Here is a 20466-nt window from a genome sequence, read left to right as displayed (position 1 = left end):
AGTGATTGCCGCTCGTCTTTTTCCCTGTGATGAACGAGCAATGGAACATCGTAATAACTTTAAATAAGTAAAAGACAAACAGACAGGGCATTAGCGGAACTTTCCGAATACGGGACCGGCGCGGACGGACGGACGACCCCGACCTTTCTGCGGAACTCAAGTACTCGCGTATAAGTCTCTCCATCATGGCTGTTAATCCCAACGAAGATACGGAATTGTGAGCAAAATGTCATCTCCTTCCTCTACACTTCCCTATATATGTGTCCAGCAACGATGCCCTCCGCAAGTATGGCATCATCCCTCCTAAAGAAACTACTCCCCCTACCCCTTCACCTCCGAGCTCTCCAAAGCTACAAGACGTGCTCGATGATCTCACTCCAGAGGAGCTCAAAGAATTGGGCGAAGAGATCACTGACGACGATCTAGACCGCCATATCAATTCATATCGGAGGCAGCGATTAGCTCAGGAACGACTGCAGCAGAAACGCGCCCGCTTTGGGAGAGTCTATCCAATCGGACGCGATGATTATACCAGGGAGGTCACTGAGGCTAGTAAGATCGATGAAGAAGGTGATGAAGAAGAGAAAGGCACCGGCGTGATCTGTTTCTTGTACAAGGATGGGTCAGTTCTCCTCTGTTTCTGGCAGCTCATGCATTCATTCGAGTAAACCTCTAGAATTCCTCACAGCGATAGAACTTCTGGGCATATACACACTCTAGCAAGTCGATATCCGTACTCAAAATTCGTGTCAATCGTGGGCAACAAATGCATTGCGGACCTTCCAGATTCTCGAATTCCCATGTTGATTGTATACCGCAAGGGGGAGATACGGAATCAACTGATTGCATGGGGTGCTGATCGTGAAAGACAGCTTGAAGGCAAGCTCATTCATGATATCATTGTTTGTTAGCCTTGAGAATCATTGCAGAACTCGAGGCACTTCTGATTCTATGTGGCGCTTTGGATCTTCCCCGCGGGCCACTCGGCGAACGACGAGCGCCCGATGGCGACGACTCTGAGGAAGAGGATGATGATATGTCTTCTCGTATGCGGTCTGCTGCCACAAGTACCAATGCTCGAGCACCCAAAAATATACGGGCGCAAAACGGGAAAGACGACTCGGACTCAGAATTCGAATTTGACTTGTAGTTTGCAACCGTAAGTACCAAATTTTAGCATCTACCCTCTTTTGCTTCGTGCTTGCTGATCTGCCTTTCGTTGGCTTCCATCCACTGCAGAAATGGGAAAAGAGTCAGGCCAGATTAGTGTAGGGACAGAATCGATATGCGGGAGATAAACAGATGTCGCACATCATGTAAGTAGCTAACCCGACCGCGGGATCAGATCTATTTACACATCCGGATTATGTCTGCATACACGTAAGAAACGAGGACCAGGTCCATATGCTTCCTATGGTTCGCCATCCGCTTCCCCATAGCTTCTCGCTCACTCTTCCCTTCGTTCTCTACGCCACAAGGCCACATCCATGATGTATGGGTTCCAAAGCTCGATTATATACAGCGACGCCCTCATGTATCCTGATTAACGGCCGCCGCCCACATGGCGTCAGTCAAGACTGGGTCGTGGTCCATACCAATTCGGCCACAATCAGTCTCATCCATTTCTGGCGACTGTGCTCAATAACAGCCTACCACAGCATGATAACTTCTTCAGTTGACCGATAAGGATTTTATTATAGATGAGCATGAACCAACGTCACAGCATTGCTTACCCGTCGCCCTTGCGTTCCCACTGGTTCATCCTCCCGAGCCTCAATTTGTCTATCTCAGATCGTTCGGATTCCAACATGTCCAATGTTGGGGTGAGGACTAGTGTGCACGACCTGTGCACGGGCTGCAAGCGTATACCTCAAACAGAAGGAGCAGGTCGAAAGGAACTGTGTGGCTGCTGGCAGTTGCAAACACTGACTCGGAAGCAGATGCGCACTGCGCACAAGGTGTGCAAGCCTCTACTTGTCATTTTGCTCGAAGCCTTTATCCATATGGCTAGTCTGACCAAGGGAAGGGCTCTGAGTCCTGACTTGACCTGACGTCAGTGGTACAAGCCATGCCAGCCTTGTGCCTGCGGTTTACATGAATATTATGCGGGTTTCATCCTTAACTCGCTTGAAATTTAGGTGTTACTATGAGATGCAAGCCAGCACCCAGCAGCACATCGTTCCGGCGGTGGGAGGGCACCTGCTACCTGCTATGAACACCGACGCCGCTACTAGCAATCCAGCACAGGGCATGGCAGTGCTCACTGATTTTACAGGATTCCCCACCTATGTGACCTGGCAAGAAGAAAGGAGGACCAACGGAGCCTCAACAACCCCTTTGAGCTCAGTCAGATTCGACAATAGCGCGCAGCCTTTGTATTTTTGAAATGGCAGGTTGAACACAAGACTCTTGCCGAGGTCGTTGCGTTCTATAGAAGAACAGCCGCCAAACGGACCAAGAAAAGGAATCCTAATATGCCTCTTGCTCGAAGCTTATCAATGTTGTAAGGTTTTGTTTCCTGTCGTGTTTAGCGTTGTGCTCATGTCAAGGCAAACGCTCACAGAATTTAACTCTTCTACGGCTTGCCTGGCAATCGCTTCTCCGTTTACCTCGTTATTGTCGCTTTCATCCCCTCGTTGTCCTAACTTCAAGTTGGTCCCAACCGCTTAGGCATCATGTCACCTGTACTCGTGTTGTTTTCCATACTACTGCCACTGGTTTGCCTGTTATTTGGTCTTCGCGTTGTATATGAATGCTGCACAGTTAGGCACGCTTCCGAGTCTGCATTGTTCTGTTTGTTTCTGCCGCATCAATCTGTATGCCGTTATTCATTCGCGTTCTTAGCACGAGCACGTGATCCCCGATGTTAAGTACTGAATGGCCTGCCAAGAGTTACTTGGCTCGTGGTTGGGCCATTGGCTTGTGGTGATATAGCTCTGGTGGGTGCACCAGTCTGGTTGACAGTGGCACAGCTGGGAAACTGACATTTTACCACCTTTTGCTGCCAGTGAAATTACATCCGAAAAGTGCACTGGAACGCTCTAGGCTAGGTCTGGAATGCTCTAGCCAGGTCCAGATCTGTTTTTGATGGAAATCTTGCAAGAGGTAAAATGTTGAAACCCCCGATGTGTGGTCAACTGATCACCGTTCGAACCTCACGCTCCCACGGCATATCTCCTGGAATCGGACTGTGGCTGCATACTGCCCTGCGCCTTATCTATACCATGACTGACATGACAACCTCAGTGTCCTCCGAGTCAGCTCCTAGCACATTAATATCCAATGTAGAGCTCGATAAACAGGCTCCGCCTGCATTTGGGCACGCTATGCATAAGCTATTCGAGTTTGACCCATCTTACGTGAACTTTAACCATGGTAAGTTCTACCAAACGATATCAATATTGTACATTGATTCAAGGCCACTGCATCGAAGGTTCGTATGGTTCATTACCCATGCCAGTCAGAGTCGCATGCGATAAACTCAGCGCCCACATCGAAGCTAACCCAGACAAATTCTTGCGCATCGAGCGCATTCACCACTGGATCGAGGCTCGTACTCGAGTGGCCAAGCTCATTGGGGCAGATACCGACGAGTGCGTTTTGGTGAATAATACATTACATGGCATAAACACGGTACTCCGCAACTTTGAGTGGCATGAAGGGGATATCATCATTGGGAGTAAGTCAAGAACCACTATACGGAAGGTTCCCCCACTTAATGTTATTTTGTTTCCCCATAAAACAGCGACCACAACTTATAATGCCGTGTCCCGAGCGATTAGATATCTAGGAGATATCCCACCATACCCAGAAGTATCCACATTCAATCTTCAGTTCCCTACCACACACGCAAATATACTGAAAAACTGGCGAGAACATATTCGCCGAGTGACTTCGGAAAAGAGCGACCTCCAACAGACTCGCAAGGTTGTCGCCATAATAGACGCCATCGTGGCCAACCCCGGTGTGCGTCTTCCTTGGAAAGAAATGGTGGCCATTTGCAGGGATGCAGGTGTTTGGTCAGTGGTAGATGCCGCGCATTCAATTGGCCAGGAATTAGATATCAACTTGTCAGAGGCGAAACCTGACTTTTGGATCTCGGTTAGTCCATCAATTCTGACTTGTGGTATTGTGTTCTTGATTAGCTGAGCTGAACAGACTTGTCACAAATGGCTCTTTGCAAAGAGAAGTTGTGCAGTCCTTTATGTGCCAAAACGGTATGTTCTAACCTTCCAGAAGTATTATATCAATTGATATACAATGAACTAGAAACCAACATGTCATCAAAGCTCCTATACCTACTCCACGCAATTATTGCTCACCTCAAGACGAGTTTTATAATGGTTCACAAAGTTTTGAAAATCTTTTTGAATGTGAGTTCTCTCCGAGAAACTATAATTTGAGTACTCATGTCTTATCAATTGCTAGGGACGGGGACCATAGATTATGTTCCATTCCTGAGCGTGAGTGCAGGTTAGTGCGATTTTGTTATCAGAACCATTATTTTTACTTGCGACTAGCCTTGGATTTCAGACAGTGGCTCGGCGGCGAGAACAAGATCAACGCATATACCCACAATCTCGCAATCGCAGGTGGAAAGTATCTGGCAAGTCTCCTAGGAACCAACGTTATGGATCCCGATGGTGACTTGACTCTGAACATGGTGCGTTAATGCAGTTTTTTGTTTCTTTTTTTCACTTCATGTTGCTTGGTCAGGTCAACGTGGAACTGCCGATTCCTGGCGACATTAAATTTTCGAGTGAAATTCACAAATTGCTGATGACTACGTTGTTACTTGATTGGAACGTGTGTGCTGTTCAATATTACCACAATGGAAAATGGTGGACAAGGTGTAGCGTGCAGATATGGAACGAGGTGAGAGTTCGAATCAATATCTTTTTTAATTCTTACCAAAAAAATTCAGATTTCAGACTTCGAAGTTCTCGCCGATGCTCTGAAGGATGCATGTCAGAAAGCAGTGAAGTTTGCAAAGCAGTAGATACTCGCTTGGTGTATGAAACTATTCCTTACAAGAAAGAGATGAACAAGACTTGGTGCCAAGAAGATATCCGTGCTGACTAAGCCATGAATAGCGGAACGAAAACTATTAGGTTTTGACTTTTGAAGAGGGCGCATACCATGGCGAAAACAGAATTAATCGACTCCCATGTTTCCGTGAAACAGTGCACGCGAGCCGTACACGCACTGCACGCATATGCCCTAAAAAAACAAAAAGACCAGGAGGAAACCGAACTTTTACCATCCAACGAGCAACATGTATGGCTACAAATCACAGTGAAGCGGATGCACCCCGAACACAAGATCAAACCATTCAAAATGTACGTTTTACTGCTCTTCAACGGATGTACAATTGTGACATTCCCAAGCCCACTCAAGCATGCTCTCATCGATCCACGAGTTACGTCCGTCTGTCTCATCACCAAAGATCCTCAGCGAGAGTACAAAGACCTTCTCGAGTCTCATAAAATCAAATTCATATCAAGGGTCGTCGGGATAACAAAACTCAAGGGCAAATTCAAGTCCTACGAAGCCAGGCGAATGCTGCTGAAAGAGAATGGGATGTTCCTAGCAGACGAGCGCGTCATTCCTTTACTGCCGACCTTGTTGGGAAAGAAGTGGTTTGATGCAAAAAAGTAAGATTGCTCGAGACTACCTCTATCGCGAGCATATCCGAATTTATCTTGCAGACAGCCAATCCCGGTCTGCTTGACGCGTAAAGACCTCAAGGGTGAATTAGAACGAGCCATCGAGTCGAGCTACATGCATCAGAACAGAGGGACGTGCACGTGCGTCTGTTTTTATCTGCCTCCTGAATGCGAGTCTAATGCAGCGATGGTTGTTAGGTCTGTTAAGATCGGTCTGCTATCACACACGCCAGAAAAAATCCTCGACAACATGAAAATATCTCTCCCCGCCATCGTGAACAATATAAAGGGTAACTGGGATAACATTCAAAGTCTTCACATCAAGACGAATTCAAGTATCAGTCTACCGATATGGACATGCGAACTCGGGAGTGCTACTGGTGGACGGTGGGATGGTATGATCCAATCCAAGGACGCACCTGAGGAGAGTAAGTCAGATGAAGACTCTGATTCCAACGACATAGATATGGATTCGGAGGAAGATGTGCCGGAAGTGCCAGTCAGCAAGGGTAAGAGCAAGGGCACGAAGAAACCCCTGAACGAGATTGTTACGAAGTCGGTTACACCGAAGGAGGTGAAACAAAAACGGAGCACTGAAGCAGCGGAGAAGAAGAAAGTGAAGATTGTAAAAGGTGGTCCAGCAAAGAGTGCGAAGGGAGCCCTTATTGGCAAAAAGCCAGGTCGACCGTGATTACCTGTTTCTGGGTAGTATGTCATTGAGCAGATATGTATCGCTGGTGTTGCACCATTGATGGTTTGCGAGCTTGTTCAGACACCTCTGAATCCGTATTCCTTTGCTCTGGGGATGCTGTCGAAATGCCATCGTTTGTATTTCCCTAGCGTCACCCATTTGTTACTCAGCTATGTACTTACGAGTGCTATCGGGTGAACACTACTGTAACGCTCGTCAAAAAGCCAACGTCGCTTGGCAGCCAATTTCCTCTCATTTAATTTGCTCCCTTGTTTTGCCCTTCAGTATTTAAGCCCACGTAAATCTACTAGTAGGGTAGTTGATCTTTTACCCCCAAATGTAATTTTAGTTCGGCCAATTATTCTGTTCCGTCACAACTACCTTCCTTTTCAGTCAATGCCGTTTTCTGATCGGAACCGGTTAGTGCACTATCCGCTGTGTATCTTGCTTTATCCTTCACACCTATAATGGCCACTAGGAAGTCTACAAAACTGCGTATACCGCATTCCCAAGATGATTGCGAGCTGGTCGGGATCCTGGAACAACTAGTACCCGAAGAGCCCACGCAGGGCAGAAAGATTGCCATGGTATGATGCCGACTATCATTCCGATCCTTTACAAAATCACTTGATACACCGTATGTTTCAGATTCTTCATGGGTCCTTGGGGTGCGTTCCTCCAACTCCTGCATATTCTGTCTTCTAATCTCGCTCCAGTCATAAAGACTACTTATTCCAGAAACGTCTCGCACAACGTTTCCCGATGGATTCGTTCAGATTTGATTTTCGGTCCGTCTACCGCTCGTCTTGGCGTCAACCCTCATTTATATAGAGCAGCGGCAATCACGAAAGTGGGGGCAAACGGACACAAAGTGGAATTGGGAGAGACGTCGAGGACCTCGTGGTGGTGGTTTCTTACCTCCGCAGTACGTATGGGTACGAGATTGATGTGGTAGTGGGGCATTCTCGTGGTTCTGTGGTTGGGATTTATTGGATGTGCACTTCTGAGGAAGGACAACGTGCTCGTGCCATGGTCAATGTGTCAGGCCGTTACCGAATGGATGTGAGAAATAAGCTCATGCATACTCCAAAGTGACTGAAACAATGATTAGCGAATTCACAGTACGCTCAAGGGTTTTGAAGTACAGACGGTTGGTCACCTGAACCTAATTTCTAGAGATTTATAAAGGGCAGTGGGATGCCAAAGGTTACTACGAGCGAACTTTAACAGTCGCTCGACAAACGGTCGTGGAAAGGGTTTATCCAGAAGATCTAGTGACGTTCTCTCAGTGGAATACTGCAATCGTTTGGGACAAATTTCCTGCTCAAGTCGATGTTCTGACGATGCATGGTCTCCATGATAAGACAGTTCCTGCGTGAGTGTTTACTAATTGATGACAAGGGAAAATAACTCATTGCATCAGATATGACGCGGTTCTTTACTCTCGAGCACTCGGTGCCAGAACGCCTGGCACTCACAACCTTCATTTAATAGACGAGGCAGATCATAATTTTACAAATGTGAATATTGATTTTTATGGTCGTAGCTACTGCTAACGATATACTTAGCGCCAAGACGAGGTTGTAGACTGCATCCTGGAGTGGTGGGATGCCCTTAACCAAAGACGCTTGAAAACAGGCATATTTATGACAGGCGTACGCGGCAAACTGTGACTGCAAGCGTGTGGCCCTTGCGCCTACTAATTGAATACACGTTATTGTATTCAGTGACCGAGTTGCCCGGATCGTCACGTTCTTACTCGTTAGTTGATCCGTAATGATCCAGTTCACATTGTTAGCTGTGTTGTTTCGCCCACCGGTGAATAACAATAGAAAGTTGTAGGCCCATCTGCCATCATTGATCATCCAGGATGATGGTTGCACCACGATGCGCAGTACAACACTTTAGCCAAACTTGCCTGACAAAGCACAGGTTGCTGATCGGCAATCACTCTTAAAGGCCGCCCTCCACAAACATGGATTTTCCAATATAACGAAACATACGATCTTGATCGGCCGCCACTCGACGTGCTGGGAGAGCGTTCCCCGGCCAAGGCTGAGCATCCTCGTCTTTGATGATACTATATTCGTGCAAGCTTAGCGCTAGCGCCAAGGTTCAGCATCAGCCGCCACCGCAAGTGCAATGTCCCGCTGAGTACAATCAAATTAACTGCAGCAATTACTAATTACTAGTACTACTGTAATCGAATAGCAAGCCAAATGCCAAATACATGGTAAGATCTCTGGTGAATCAAAGTACGGTCCTGACCCAGCATGAAATTTGAATGATCTTCCCTCCCTCCTGTTCCTTCCCTGCAAATCTTCTTTTGCACATATTAAATTGTGATTATGCGGCAATACATCCCAGCGCATGCGGTGGGGAGTCTGAGAGGTCGTGGTGTGGTGATCAAATTATGATGATGATGATGGTGGTGTATGATTATGGGGGTTGTCGAGAAAAATGGGAACGTGCTCATAGAGAGCTAATGATGTGGCGTGTCCTCAGAAGAACACTGGTACGACTGTGCTAGCACCAGCACGGATGGTAGTGCGCTGCGACGAGTATTGTGACGACTGCGGGTGCGATTGACCACGCGAGTCTGGATGACTCGAAGGTGATTGCGAGCTTGGATTGCTCGAGTACGACTTGGATGAAGCATAAGCAGCTTGTGAAGTGTTGTTGGAGTTGTATTGGGTGCTCATGACGCGTTACTCGAAGGAGAGAGTTCTGGTGGTAGTGAGTGACATTGAAGGGTCTTTATAGGTAGGAGGCTCATCGCCTTTTGCTGTATTGAATTGAGAGATCTGGATTACCGGGACCGACACCGTGACAAGCCCGATCGAGAATAAAGGAAGGGGGTACTCTCACGGATACGCCATGACTTGTGAAGGCACTGATCAGCCATGCTCGTGGAGCTTATTAATATTGGCGCTCAGATCTAAGGGTAGCATTTTTACCAAGAGGCTGAGATCCGCTGTGTACGTAGTTCGGCATCTCCCGCCCCCTTGCTCTCACGCGCTTCTTACCTCCGATGCTGTACAGAACGTCGTTTAGAATCCCCCCTTCACTTGTCATTCACGTTCTATGAATTTTCCCCGCAGCACTCGGCACGTGGCATAGGCTGTGGTACACTTATGATTGCCGACGTTGTTTGGATCCGAACGTCCTTGGTCAAATCCAGTGTGATAGTGACTGACGTACGCTCCCAAGGCACTTCCTAGATATGAAAATAATTGTTTGGCTAAATCAGTGTAGTATCATACAGTGAGTCATGAAGTCCCACTGAATATACCCTTCTTTGAATCTCCCTCAAACCTTGGCAGCGTAACACAACTCGATACCGAGGTCCCGAGGAATTCATGTCCAATGGCAATGAAGAGGCAGCGAACATTGCTACACACACTAGATTTGACCCTTGAAAATTGACTATTCCTATGATCGGCTGGATTTGGGGCTCAATCATTGTTTGTAGTAAGCGAACACCTCCAATTTTACAGTTTGATGTCACTATCCATAAATACAAGCTCTCAAATCAAACCAACAATTGTAAGATTCTTAGAACACGACGAACACCGGTATCGGATAGTACACTTTCTATTGAACTTCGACGATGATCTTCCCGCTGGAACAAAGTCTCGGCCACCGCTAGATCTTCTGACGGAGACAGAGTGCTCACCTATTCTTATTGTCGTACATCTCATGATGAGCACTTTGGATCTCTGTCCAAGGATACACCTGCGGAATCGTACGTCCGTGTCCGACGGCACCAGAAGAGAAGAAGATCATACTCACTTTGTGGATGTAGGTCCGTATCGGGCCACCTCCGTTGGCACCAGTTACCTTATCGACTATATCACGGAAACTTAAGCTAATAAGATAAGTAGCCTGAAACGGAATCACATCATGACAGTACCTTGCGATGAGCTCGGTCTGATACTCTGTACTACGGGAACGCAACGTGGAACCTTGAATGCGGAGACGTTTGTAAAGGATCGGGCCAAGGTTAACATTAGAGACTTCGCTCCCTAACCGACCATTTAGTCACAGCTTCCAAGTCAAAACATAACAAATGCCTACCACTCAAAGTAGCCAATATCGTCATCCTCCCGTCAATAGCGAGGGATTCTACATTCTTGTTCCAATGACTTTGTCCAACGAAATCTATGACGACATTGACACCCTTGCCGTTAGTCGTTTTCTTGACCTCCGCGGCAAAGTCTTCAGTTTTGTAATTGACAGTATGTGTCGCCCCGTTAGGGATCGAGCGCAGCCAATCGAGTTTTTCTGTGGTAGACGCCGTTGCAGTGACAGTTGCCCTGTCAACGGCGTGATACGTGGTCAGCAAGAACGTGCAGAACAGCCTCGAAGTAACGAGGACCGGGATACTGAACACCGGTGCGGAACACTAACGCTCCATATTCCCTTGCTATTTGAATAGCCGCAATGCCTACACCAGAAGCGCCTGCGTGGACAAGTACATGATCGCCCTTCTTGACTTCCCCGTACTTTACAAGAGCTTGATAAGCTAAGAATGATCCCAAAGGAGTCAGAACCGAAGATCGCTTACTTGGCTGATCTGCTGCACTGACCTGTAATATAGTTTTCTGGTATGCTGGCTGCCTCCACCCAAGATAAGTGACCGGGCTTCTTCAACAAGAGTCCTTCATCACAGTTTACGAACTCCGCATAAGCTCCCTGAGATAGCCGTGACATTTTTAGTCAGTGTATGTTCTACACTTTGACTTGGGCAATCGACTAACGCCGCCCACAAGACCAAATACTTCATCCCCAACGGCCCATCTTGTAACTCCTTCCCCGAGTTCAGTCACACGTCCAGAGAACTCCACACCGAGAATGGAGGAAGCGCCAGGGGGAGTCGGGTAGCCACCTTGACGCTGATAATGGTCCATGCGATTAACGCCGAATGCGACAATCTATCACGGATATTCCACACCGGACTAGATCAATTTCGTAGATCCAAAAGATGAACCTTAGAAAGGCACGGACCTTTACCAAAACCTGTCCCTTCGTTGGAACTGGCTTATCTGTCCCCCCAATGTAGAGGTTCTCGATGGGACCGTACCCGTCTTTGATTAAAATGGCACGCATCTTGGACGTCACAGTAGCGCTGGAAGTCATCATGATGGTTCGGACGATGGTTGTTTTGGGTTTGCGCGTGTGAATGTTTCATCAAGTAAATATTTCAAATAGGAATAACTAATTATAGGAGATTTTATACCACGAAAATTCAGCGACTACCCAGCTGTCTCTGGAAAGAATGCCCCGCAGACATCGCAGGGAAGAGTGACTTTCAAAGGTCACCGCTCTCGAAGCAACGATCATGTAGTCGGCGGTCCGGGTATGATCGTAAACGATCACAAACTGAGATCGATGGTAAGTACGTGAGAGTCAGATTTGAAACCGGATTGCAGTCACCGTCCTTCCTTGCTTCCCGACTGTGTAGGAGCATCAGCTAGACTGTCCTATAAATGCTCGCCACTGGGGGATCACGAGGAGGGCATGCGATAGAGGGGGAACAAGAATAGTAATCCGTAGGGGAACCACAGGGCCTGGATCATGTCGAAGAAGATGCTCATCCGATAGCATAGAAGGTTCACTGTTCTGCCGACAATTAGTCCTAGATGTTCATGAACGCCAAATTCTCATGTCAACATGTGCCTACCACACGATGCCTGAGTATACGGAAATGAATGGTTATCTCTTGGCATGATCAACTTCATTAAGCACCCGTCCTCGACTAAGCCCATTATCATCCATAACCGAGAGAGTGGTAAGCCTCCCCGCACAAGTCGAACGTCGGCCGGAGAGTAATAAAACTAATGGGATAGGTCAGCACTGCAAATGCATTGCGCACGACTCTGCCTCATGGTTTGATTGCAAAACAGGTAAATTCAAATTCCTGACCAGATTCAAACAAGACCATGAGTAAAGCCTACAGTACAGGCGAATAAGTCAGCACAAGGTATTGTCAACATAAGATTGCATGGATTGTAGATTGCTCACAGACAAATTTTGCGAATTCCCTTGGACCATATTTTCGTTCAGTATCGAGTTTCGTTGAGCCAAGGTTGCGAAACAAAGCCAAGACACTGTCGCCGTATTGGTTAGTATCGACCAAGCTCGCTGCTAACACGCATTGAAGTCGCCGTGCTCGTTAAGTAACAGATGTTGTAGCCTACAATACGAGGCGCTTGCAGTAGACGTCGAGTCCTAGTTTGGAAGTCGGGGAGAACCGGACGGCTGAGTAAGCGCAGCGGCTGACCAAACATACATCATCATTGATATTGGCAACAGGCGTCGAATTCATTCACACTGCACAACTCACCTGTCTCGCTTGTGCTCGACGTTTCAAGTAGTTTGGAGGCGCAAAGGCCATTTATTGCAATGGCGCAATCTTACTTTTCCGCCCCAAATCGGTCATCTTCATCGCTGGCGAAGGAGCCTTTGCTTTCGAATCATGGCGGTGAGAAGCATTTAAAGGTGGAGGATGTTCAAGAAGCCTACATTGAACAAAAGGATCGGTTTGTTTGAAATCTTTTCTCACTTTTTATGTTTTTCTGATGCGTCAACCAGTCTGATCCAGGCCCTTGATTCTTCCAAGTCCATTCTCGGGGAACTGCGTCGGTTCAATAAGGAGGAGTGGGTAGTAAGGTACCCTACTCTACATGAACAGCCCTCCACAGAGCCTTCATCGCTATCGAGGACGAAACCTCGTCGCTCTATTCGCCGTTCGCTTTCGTTCGCAGATGATCCGAACAACCAAACAGAAGTCCTTTATACTCCTGTGCGAGAGGGCTTGGCCCGAGCTGTCACACTTGCGTCAATTTCTGACGCCCTGGAAGGCACTGATGTCAAACCTGTGGATGAAGGCACGAGTCAGGGTGAACGGGACACCTGCGAGGGAGAGAAGTTAATGCTGTCGTCTCAAAATGGAGATTTTAATATCCTTCGTCTGGACCTCAAGCTCGGACCTCATGGCTCCACCACATCCCCTGCCGCTCTCGTATCACACCTCGAAAAAGGTTCTATTGCCAGTTTATTGGACGAACGTATCGGTGCTTCTGTCAATCATATGGATAAACTCCGCCTTCGTGTGGAGGACACTTCGTCAAAAGTTCTTGTCACCGGCGACCTTAATTCTGGAAAATCTACGTTTGTCAACGCCCTTCTTAGGCGTGAGGTAATGCCAATTGACCAGCAGCCCTGCACAACTGCCTTTTGCGAAGTGCACGATGCTGCTGAGAATAATGGCAAGGAGGAAGTTCATATCATCAAGGAGGGTGTGGTGTATGACATCGCGGATGAGTCGACCTTCACTCGCGTTTCACTTTCAGATTTGGAGACGATTGTCACAGACAATGAGGGCGTTCAGCCGGTCTTGAAAATGTACCTTTCTGACAGCCGGGCACCATCTGAATCATTGTTCAATAGCGGGGTTGTTGACATATCCCTAATTGATGCACCCGGTCTCAATCGCGATAGTTTGAAGACAACGGCTCTCTTCACTCGTCAGGAGGAGATTGACGTCATTGTCTTTGTCGTTTCCGCCGAAAATCACTTCACCTTGTCCTCCAAAGAATTCCTATCAAACGCTAGCAACGAGAAGGCATACCTTTTCATTGTCGTGAACAAGTTCGAGCACATCAAAAACAAGGAGAAGTGCAAGAGGCTGGTGCTGGAACAAATCAAGCAGCTGAGCCCTAGGACGTACGAGGACGCTGAAGACCTTGTTCACTTCGTTGATTCTGCCGCTGCTCTCCGACCGTACACGGCCAATCCGGCATTTGACGACCTGGAATCCTCCCTGCGTTCGTTCGTTCTCGTCAAACGTTCCAAGTCGAAGCTCCAGCCTGTCGCGACTTACCTCTCCAACCTTCTATCCGATATTGATCTTTTGGTTGGCGCAAATGCCATCGTTGCCCAATCTGACCTTGACCGCGTTAAAGACGATTTGATGCGTGTGAAGCCAGTTCTTGAGAAGATGAAGGACAACCAGGAATTACTGGAAGAAAATCTGGAGTCTGTGGAGGAATTGGGGGCAGAGAAGACGAGTGCCAGAACAAAGACCATTCTTTCCGCTGCTATCGAGCGCGTCGGGCAAGGCCTGCCTGGCGTTGATCATGCCACTATTTCCCTGCCAGCTTTCCCTGGATTCCTTCGTATTTGGGATTATGCCAGAGATGTAAAGAAGACTTTGTTGGCAAGCTTGGATGTGGCTGTGAAGTTAGCTGAAGATGAAGCGCGCGTCACTACATCTGCAGGGGTGAAGAAGATCGGCGAGCTTGGCGACGCTAATCTTCCTGAAGGAGTAGAGAAGTCGCAAAGGGTATTTATGCCCGAAGCCATGTTCTCATTGCGCTCAGGCAGGAGGGGAGTCCGCCGTTCCTCCGCAACAGCCACCGCTGTCGTGGCTGGAGGGGTGCACAATCTTGGCATTGGCCTCTCTCAGCGCTCAGACATGCTAGAAACGTCTGCCTTCGACATCTTTGACTTCCACCGGCTCTGGCTTCACTTTTCCGATGACAAGAAGGAAGTGGAGGATGAGACCAGCCCTACTACTGCACTTAGCGTCGTCTCCGTCGGCGTCGGTGCGCTAACAATGGTTGGCGGTCAGACATTTGGTAGCAGAGGCATTATCGATGGTATAGTGCGCATTTCTGAGCTGTTCGGAAATGAGACTGCAAGGAAATGGGCGGCTCCCGTTCTGGGCGCTTTCGTTATCGGTGCAACTGCCTACTTTGTCCTTGAGTTACCCCACACCATTCCACGCACAATTGGTCGTCGCATTCGTACATCCCTGATTGCCATTGACGAGAACGCAACTGAGAACGAACTATTCGTTAATGCCCATGCTTGCCGTGTCAGCAAGGAAACGCGCAAGGTTTTGCGCCTAGCATCTTGGGACCTCAGGGAGCGCTTCAGAGCCGCAATGGAAGAGAGAAGCAAAGAAGTCAAGAACGCAGAGGAGATGGAGAGGAAGGCCAGGAGAGCACTGGAGTACTTCCTGGAGGTGGAGACAAAGACGGGTTTGATCAGAAATGATGCCGGCTTGATGAGTATGTTGTAAGATTATCACACTTGTTTATCTTCTTTTGCTCCTACTACCTTACCGTCTTCGTCCGTTCTGCGCACCCTGACGTTTTTGTCGTTGCCGCTCACTGTCGTCGATTGATTTTTTTATTGTTTTGTTTCGTCTTTCATGCATATGCCTTAACGTAGAATAGCAATGGAATCTCCGCACGCTAGGTGATCGGAATGTCACTATATTTGAGGATTAGCGAAAGAGTCCTACCTTTAGTGCAACTGCTAGGTCAACTTGCGCGGCAAATTTGCATAGTTGCGTCTTTAATAGAATGGAATAAACTACATTAAATATGGATTTACAACCCCTCATCATACAGCTTCCGGGATAACGCAACATAAAATCTCTCCAGATCCAATTTAGAGGCCAGCTCATGCTTGACCGACTTCTTGGCCTTCTGCTTCTCTGAAGTGTCTCCAGGGGGAGGAGACTTGCTCGTCGATGGGACCTGATCGATGATCCAATCGAACACGGCCGAGAGTTTATCCGTTGACGCTTTCACAACAGGGTCACTTTCGCCCTCCTTATCCATCTCTTCCCTGGCCCCTCGGGAGACTCTCGGGTCCGATGACGACATCGAAGATCCACCAGCACCAGCAAACTCATACCCACCAGACGACCCCTTCTCCTGCTTCTTCCACGCCCGAATAAACTTCGACCAGTCGCCGAACGCCCACCCATCTGCGCTGACGCGACCCGCTATGCTCGTCAAGGGCACAGATGACATGTCAACATTGAATTCCAGTCCCCGGGCACCTCTGATCTCCCAGTGATCGCAGCCCTCCATTATCCCGAGAAATTCACCCCACCTTGCACTCTGCACGGTCACGAGACCGTCGTTCCCCCACTGGTCGTCCTGCTCCCACGTCATGTCCCCTGAGTCGGCGTGTTGGCGCTCAATGCGTTCCTTCGCATCTCGTTCCAACTCATCGAGCACCATCTTTGGGAGACAAAGCGGGTGCCATATGCTCATGTCGGCGGTACGTCCAGTGACACTGAAGTACTTGACACGTGGATCATCGGGGGTGGCGGGATTGAACACGTCGTTGAGGTAGGACGATGTCAAGTTGGCATATGCAGGCGAGTCTAGGATGGACAGCAAGAGCGTTGTGAAAGAAGATGGGAAAGAAGCCAGTGACAAGGAGAATGAAGTCTCGCGCTTCTCAGTAGTCGTCCCTTTTTCCGACATAGGCTGCTCCTGAATCTCAGTCGTTTTCTTGAATACTTCTTTTTGGGGTCGTCTTCCGAGGCCGATATTTGCCTTAGCGTCAAGCAAAGTGAATGCACTGCAAAACGAGAACAAAACTTTGGAACTTACCGCACACCAGTCCATAAAGGGGCTTCCTCTATGGGGAGTACTGATTGTTGTCAGCGATAATGGGGTATAGTCATTTGGCTGCACGTGTGTAATGAGGTGGCGGCAATCAAGACCTCCCATGGAATGAGCCATGAGATTGACACCTCGTCCTCTAGCTTTATCCTGGAGCAACCGATCAAGGTTTTCTGCCCTTGATGCTATAGAACCCGTTCTAAGTAGAAAAAAAAATAAGAAACGGCCTAGTACTAAATTCGATGACCATACGCGGGTACCGCTGTGACAATAACGTCTGCTCCGACCTTCTTTTTGAGAATGTTGAGAACGTTGGCCCAGTAGTGCATTCGGAGACTTGGAAATGCAGCAGGACCTCGCACATCGAAACCGTATAGCCCTATGGATCATTGTGTGATTCATTCTAATTGAACCGGTTAAGATAAACTAACCGTGGCAGAGGACAATCGGAAACCTAGGGGCTCTTATCGGATCATACAGTGCTGGATTTCGCAGTAAGAGATGAATGGTGTCATTGGATTCACCTTCGGATGGTCCTTGAGGTGGTAAATTCCCCCGCGGCAAACCGGACTTGATAGTGAACGTGCCAAGAGCAGCGGTATGAGGTTCAGATGGAACTTGGGAATTAGAAGGAGATAAATTTAAAGGCGATGATTTGGTATCGTCCTTGAAGAAGCATCGGCCTGTTTATGGACGACTGCATGAGTCTGGTGGATGCTGGTGGACGCCAAAAGTAGTGACTTGCCTTCCGAGGTCCAATGAGGAAACTTTGGAGCAAGGCGCTTGGTTGGTTGCTCCGAAACACTATCCACAAGTGACCCTACACGAAGCCAGTCCCACTTAGTCAGATACCACGGGTTCCACCAAATGTTATTGGAAGTGGTGTGAACTTTGGGTGTGTGATTGGGGGCATCTTCGGCTCTGACCTTCGATATGAGGTACTGGCTAGATAATGAAAAGGAAGTCATGACATTGACGAGACGTCGAAATAAAACAACAACTTGAACTGGGAAGTGGACGTTGTTCATGATTTCGTTGGAGAAACATACATGAAAGTTGTGAGTACTAGTAGTGTTGCTCGATTAGGATTGCATGATCCACCCTATTATTCAGATTTGGGACTTTTTCGAGTCACAGCTGAAAAGCGCCGACCTCCTACCTTGATCACACAAAATGTCGGACGAAGAAACTTTACAAAAACACCACGAAGAATCAGACTCTGATGAAGAAGAGGAACAACTGGAAGATATCCCAAAGATTGACATAGATATCACGAAGCTGACGCCACTTTCGCCTGAAGTAATATCAAAACAGGTGCGCAAGCAGCTTTCCTTCATCTGAAGCAACTTATCGAACGCGATCCTTTCAGGCTACAATCAACTTGGGTATGCAGAATTCTGCGACTTCACATAATTTAGCCATTCATCTGTCTTTGCAGGAACGATCGGTCATGTCGCACACGGAAAATCAACAGTTGTGAAGGCCATATCAGGCGTCATGACTGTACGATTCAAAAATGAGCTCGTCCGTAACATCACGATTAAGCTGGGTTATGCAAATGCAAAAGTGTGTTCCTTCTCATTTGGATCTGATCTATTGTTAATCTCGAGGACAATCATCGTAGATCTACAAGTGCGAGAACGAGGCATGCCCCCGCCCAGGTTGCTATCGATCTTACCGCTCAGACAAGGAAGATAATCCTCCCTGCGAACGCCCAGGATGTGGTCACAGGATGAAACTCATTCGCCATGTTTCCTTCGTGGACTGTCCCGGTCACGATATTCTGATGGCTACCATGCTCAACGGTGCCGCGGTCATGGACGCTGCTCTTCTTCTGATCGCAGGAAACGAAACATGCCCTCAGCCGCAGACATCGGAGCACTTGGCTGCGGTTGAAATCATGAAACTGGAAAACATCATTATTTTGCAGAACAAGGTCGACTTGATCAAGGAAGCTCAAGCTCTTGAGCACCAAAAATCAATCGCTGCATTCGTCAAAGGTGCATCCTCCCTGGCATGCAATCTTGAATGTTGTACTCATGCTCATAACAGGCACGGTGGCCGAGTCGTCACCCATCGTTCCTATATCTGCCCAACTGAAATACAACATCGACGCTGTCAACGAATACATCGTAAAGCGTATACCTATCCCAGTCCGGGACTTTACTTCCGATCCCCGTCTCATTGTTATTCGTTCCTTCGACGTCAACAAGCCTGGTGCCGAGGTCGATGAGCTCAAAGGAGGTGTCGCCGGTGGTTCTATCCTCACAGGCGTCCTACGGCTAGGACAAGAAGTCGAGATTCGCCCAGGAATTGTAACGAAAGATACTCAGGGTCGGAATCGCTGCAAGCCCATTTTCAGCAGGATCGTCTCTCTGCACGCCGAGAACAATCACTTGCAGTTTGCAGTTCCGGGAGGGCTGATTGGTGTTGGGACCAAGATTGATCCTACACTGTGCAGAGCAGATCGTCTCGTCGGTCAAGTGCTGGGTGCGGTCGGGAAGCTCCCGAAAGTCTATACTGGTAAGCATCCTTAGTTTCGATATAATATCACGTTCTAAAGAGAATCTAGAACTTGAAATCAGCTTGTTCCTTCTCCGTCGTCTGCTTGGTGTTCGTACAGAAGACAAGAAACAAACAAAAGTCTCGAAACTTGCCAAGAACGAGCTCCTGCTGATTAACATTGGTTCGACTTCGACTGGTGGGCGGGTGTTGAGCGTGAAAGGAGATCTCGCGAAGATTCAATTGACTTCACCCGCATGTACTGAGGTTGGAGAGAAGGTCGCACTTTCGAGACGTATCGAGAAGCATTGGCGGCTTGTAGGCAAGTATTTCTGTGGAATTAGGGGACTCATTCGCTGACTTTCCATCAGGTTGGGGAAGTGTACAGCGTGGAACGGTGTTGGAGTTAGACTGATTCACCCCCCACATTCTTGCACTTATGTGACCAGAGTCAGTCTACATATGTATCATTTCCGCAGCACGCGAATGCAAGTGTTTCTCACTTCAGTAGTGTTTATTGAGAAGATTCCCAATGATCACCTTTCAAGGCTTTCATAACCAGGGAACTTATCGCAACGACAATGATAGAACCGACCATGGTATGTAAAAGGTATGACTACTTCTACGGCTGCGAGAAGAGTTTGGACGACGGCTCTTTCGAGTTTGTCTTCTAGCCAGAGTCTCAATGTTCTTAGAGCTCAAGGCCTAGACATAAGCTCATGTCTGCAATTTAGCCCATAAACGAGTTTACTAGCATCCCTTTGCTCAACCTCACTGCACCCTATCTTAGGAGACGATGAACAGGACTGAATACGCTGTCACGTGGGTGTGGTCGGCCTAGTACGTCCGTCGCATAAACTGAAATATAGGCTCGCTCAAGTGAGGATACATATTGGAAGGATGAGACGGGAAAGAAATTTGTAAGGGACAAGAATTCAGATACGGGATATATTACTGATGATCATGGGTATACTCAGTAGAAGCGCAACAGATAAAGAGCCAGGACCGAGTCCAGTATCTTATTGTTACATGAGGATTAGCGCTCGAAAGTGTATTAGTGACGGTGGGAGGTGTGGTGTAAGTGGAGACGGCAGCCTGTGCTTGCGAAGATTGGGCTTGAGCCGCACCATTAGCGTGCTGTATGGCATTGCTGTTAAGAGGGCATGGAGTACTT

At 47.9% G+C, this 20466-nt stretch overlaps 8 protein-coding genes across 8 annotated transcripts; 6 read left to right on the top strand and 2 right to left on the bottom strand.

The window, feature by feature from the left end:
- Nucleotides 1–96: 96 nt before the first annotated feature.
- On the top strand, nt 97–1465 carry EDB93DRAFT_74961 (thioredoxin-like protein). Its single transcript, XM_041457329.1, has 5 exons — nt 97–217; nt 269–622; nt 677–879; nt 930–1159; nt 1240–1465. The coding sequence occupies exons 1-4, from the start codon at nt 186–188 to the stop codon at nt 1148–1150; spliced, it is 810 nt and encodes a 269-aa protein (XP_041302178.1). The 5' UTR covers nt 97–185; the 3' UTR covers nt 1151–1159; nt 1240–1465.
- A 1768-nt stretch (nt 1466–3233) lies between these two features.
- On the top strand, nt 3234–4999 carry EDB93DRAFT_1094779 (pyridoxal phosphate-dependent transferase; the record flags this gene model as incomplete). The annotated part of the gene is made up of 9 exons (XM_041446635.1): nt 3234–3375; nt 3434–3679; nt 3746–4101; nt 4159–4217; nt 4270–4373; nt 4429–4473; nt 4521–4663; nt 4717–4875; nt 4925–4999. The coding sequence occupies 9 exons, from the start codon at nt 3234–3236 to the stop codon at nt 4997–4999; spliced, it is 1329 nt and encodes a 442-aa protein (XP_041302177.1).
- Nucleotides 5000–5139: 140 nt separating this feature from the next.
- On the top strand, nt 5140–6357 carry EDB93DRAFT_1094777 (ribosomal protein L1p/L10e family-domain-containing protein; the record flags this gene model as incomplete). Its single annotated transcript, XM_041446634.1, has 4 exons — nt 5140–5339; nt 5388–5654; nt 5709–5807; nt 5865–6357. The coding sequence occupies 4 exons, from the start codon at nt 5140–5142 to the stop codon at nt 6355–6357; spliced, it is 1059 nt and encodes a 352-aa protein (XP_041302176.1).
- Nucleotides 6358–6824: 467 nt separating this feature from the next.
- Nucleotides 6825–8030, top strand: EDB93DRAFT_1255781 (ectomycorrhiza-regulated esterase; the record flags this gene model as incomplete). Its single annotated transcript, XM_041453841.1, has 8 exons — nt 6825–6944; nt 7006–7025; nt 7074–7145; nt 7194–7419; nt 7469–7478; nt 7534–7732; nt 7781–7877; nt 7926–8030. 8 exons carry the CDS (start codon nt 6825–6827, stop codon nt 8028–8030), a joined length of 849 nt encoding a protein of 282 aa, XP_041302175.1.
- Nucleotides 8031–9951: 1921 nt separating this feature from the next.
- Nucleotides 9952–11466, bottom strand: EDB93DRAFT_1094742 (quinone oxidoreductase putative; the record flags this gene model as incomplete). Its single annotated transcript, XM_041446629.1, has 9 exons — nt 9952–9979; nt 10034–10092; nt 10150–10219; nt 10271–10382; nt 10435–10673; nt 10768–10882; nt 10947–11052; nt 11118–11291; nt 11365–11466. 9 exons carry the CDS (start codon nt 11464–11466, stop codon nt 9952–9954), a joined length of 1005 nt encoding a protein of 334 aa, XP_041302174.1.
- Nucleotides 11467–12658: 1192 nt separating this feature from the next.
- On the top strand, nt 12659–15698 carry EDB93DRAFT_1331993 (uncharacterized protein). Its single transcript, XM_041455231.1, has 2 exons — nt 12659–12899; nt 12952–15698. The coding sequence occupies exons 1-2, from the start codon at nt 12763–12765 to the stop codon at nt 15443–15445; spliced, it is 2631 nt and encodes an 876-aa protein (XP_041302173.1). The 5' UTR covers nt 12659–12762; the 3' UTR covers nt 15446–15698.
- On the bottom strand, nt 15699–17870 carry EDB93DRAFT_1179574 (alpha beta-hydrolase). Its single transcript, XM_041450614.1, has 5 exons — nt 17536–17870; nt 17222–17473; nt 17043–17169; nt 16779–16989; nt 15699–16721 (listed from the first exon to the last, which is right to left on the bottom strand). The coding sequence occupies exons 1-5, from the start codon at nt 17816–17818 to the stop codon at nt 15759–15761; spliced, it is 1836 nt and encodes a 611-aa protein (XP_041302172.1). The 5' UTR covers nt 17819–17870; the 3' UTR covers nt 15699–15758.
- Nucleotides 17871–17963: 93 nt separating this feature from the next.
- Nucleotides 17964–19707, top strand: EDB93DRAFT_1094746 (uncharacterized protein; the record flags this gene model as incomplete). Its single annotated transcript, XM_041446630.1, has 7 exons — nt 17964–18104; nt 18160–18175; nt 18229–18356; nt 18415–18790; nt 18843–19313; nt 19363–19626; nt 19664–19707. The coding sequence occupies 7 exons, from the start codon at nt 17964–17966 to the stop codon at nt 19705–19707; spliced, it is 1440 nt and encodes a 479-aa protein (XP_041302171.1).
- Between the last annotated feature and the right edge of the window lie 759 nt (nt 19708–20466).

This window comes from Suillus bovinus, assembly GCF_016758785.1.
Source record: "Suillus bovinus strain UH-Sbo-P2 chromosome Unknown EDB93scaffold_102, whole genome shotgun sequence".
Taxonomy (NCBI): Eukaryota; Fungi; Basidiomycota; class Agaricomycetes; order Boletales; family Suillaceae; genus Suillus; species Suillus bovinus.
The sequence above is the reverse complement of the archived record's forward strand: the minus strand, read 5'-3'. Positions and strand labels throughout refer to the sequence as shown.

Excerpts from the sequence above, each read along its gene's own strand:
- EDB93DRAFT_1331993 (XM_041455231.1), top strand. The coding sequence starts at position 12,763 with ATGGCGCAATCTTACTTTTCCGCCCCAAATCGGTCATCTTCATCGCTG. Across the intron at positions 12,900-12,951 it reads TACATTGAACAAAAGGATCG|TCTGATCCAGGCCCTTGATT; the intron begins GTTTGTTTGAAA and ends TGCGTCAACCAG.
- EDB93DRAFT_74961 (XM_041457329.1), top strand. The coding sequence starts at position 186 with ATGGCTGTTAATCCCAACGAAGATACGGAATT. Across the intron at positions 218-268 it reads CCCAACGAAGATACGGAATT|CAACGATGCCCTCCGCAAGT; the intron begins GTGAGCAAAATG and ends ATATGTGTCCAG. Across the intron at positions 623-676 it reads TGTTTCTTGTACAAGGATGG|AATTCCTCACAGCGATAGAA; the intron begins GTCAGTTCTCCT and ends GTAAACCTCTAG.
- EDB93DRAFT_1179574 (XM_041450614.1), bottom strand. The coding sequence starts at position 17,818 with ATGAACAACGTCCACTTCCCAGTTCAAGTTGTTGTTTTATTTCGACGT. Across the intron at positions 17,170-17,221 it reads TCCGATTGTCCTCTGCCACG|GGCTATACGGTTTCGATGTG; the intron begins GTTAGTTTATCT and ends AATGATCCATAG. Across the intron at positions 16,990-17,042 it reads ATTGTCACAGCGGTACCCGC|AACGGGTTCTATAGCATCAA; the intron begins GTATGGTCATCG and ends TTTTCTACTTAG.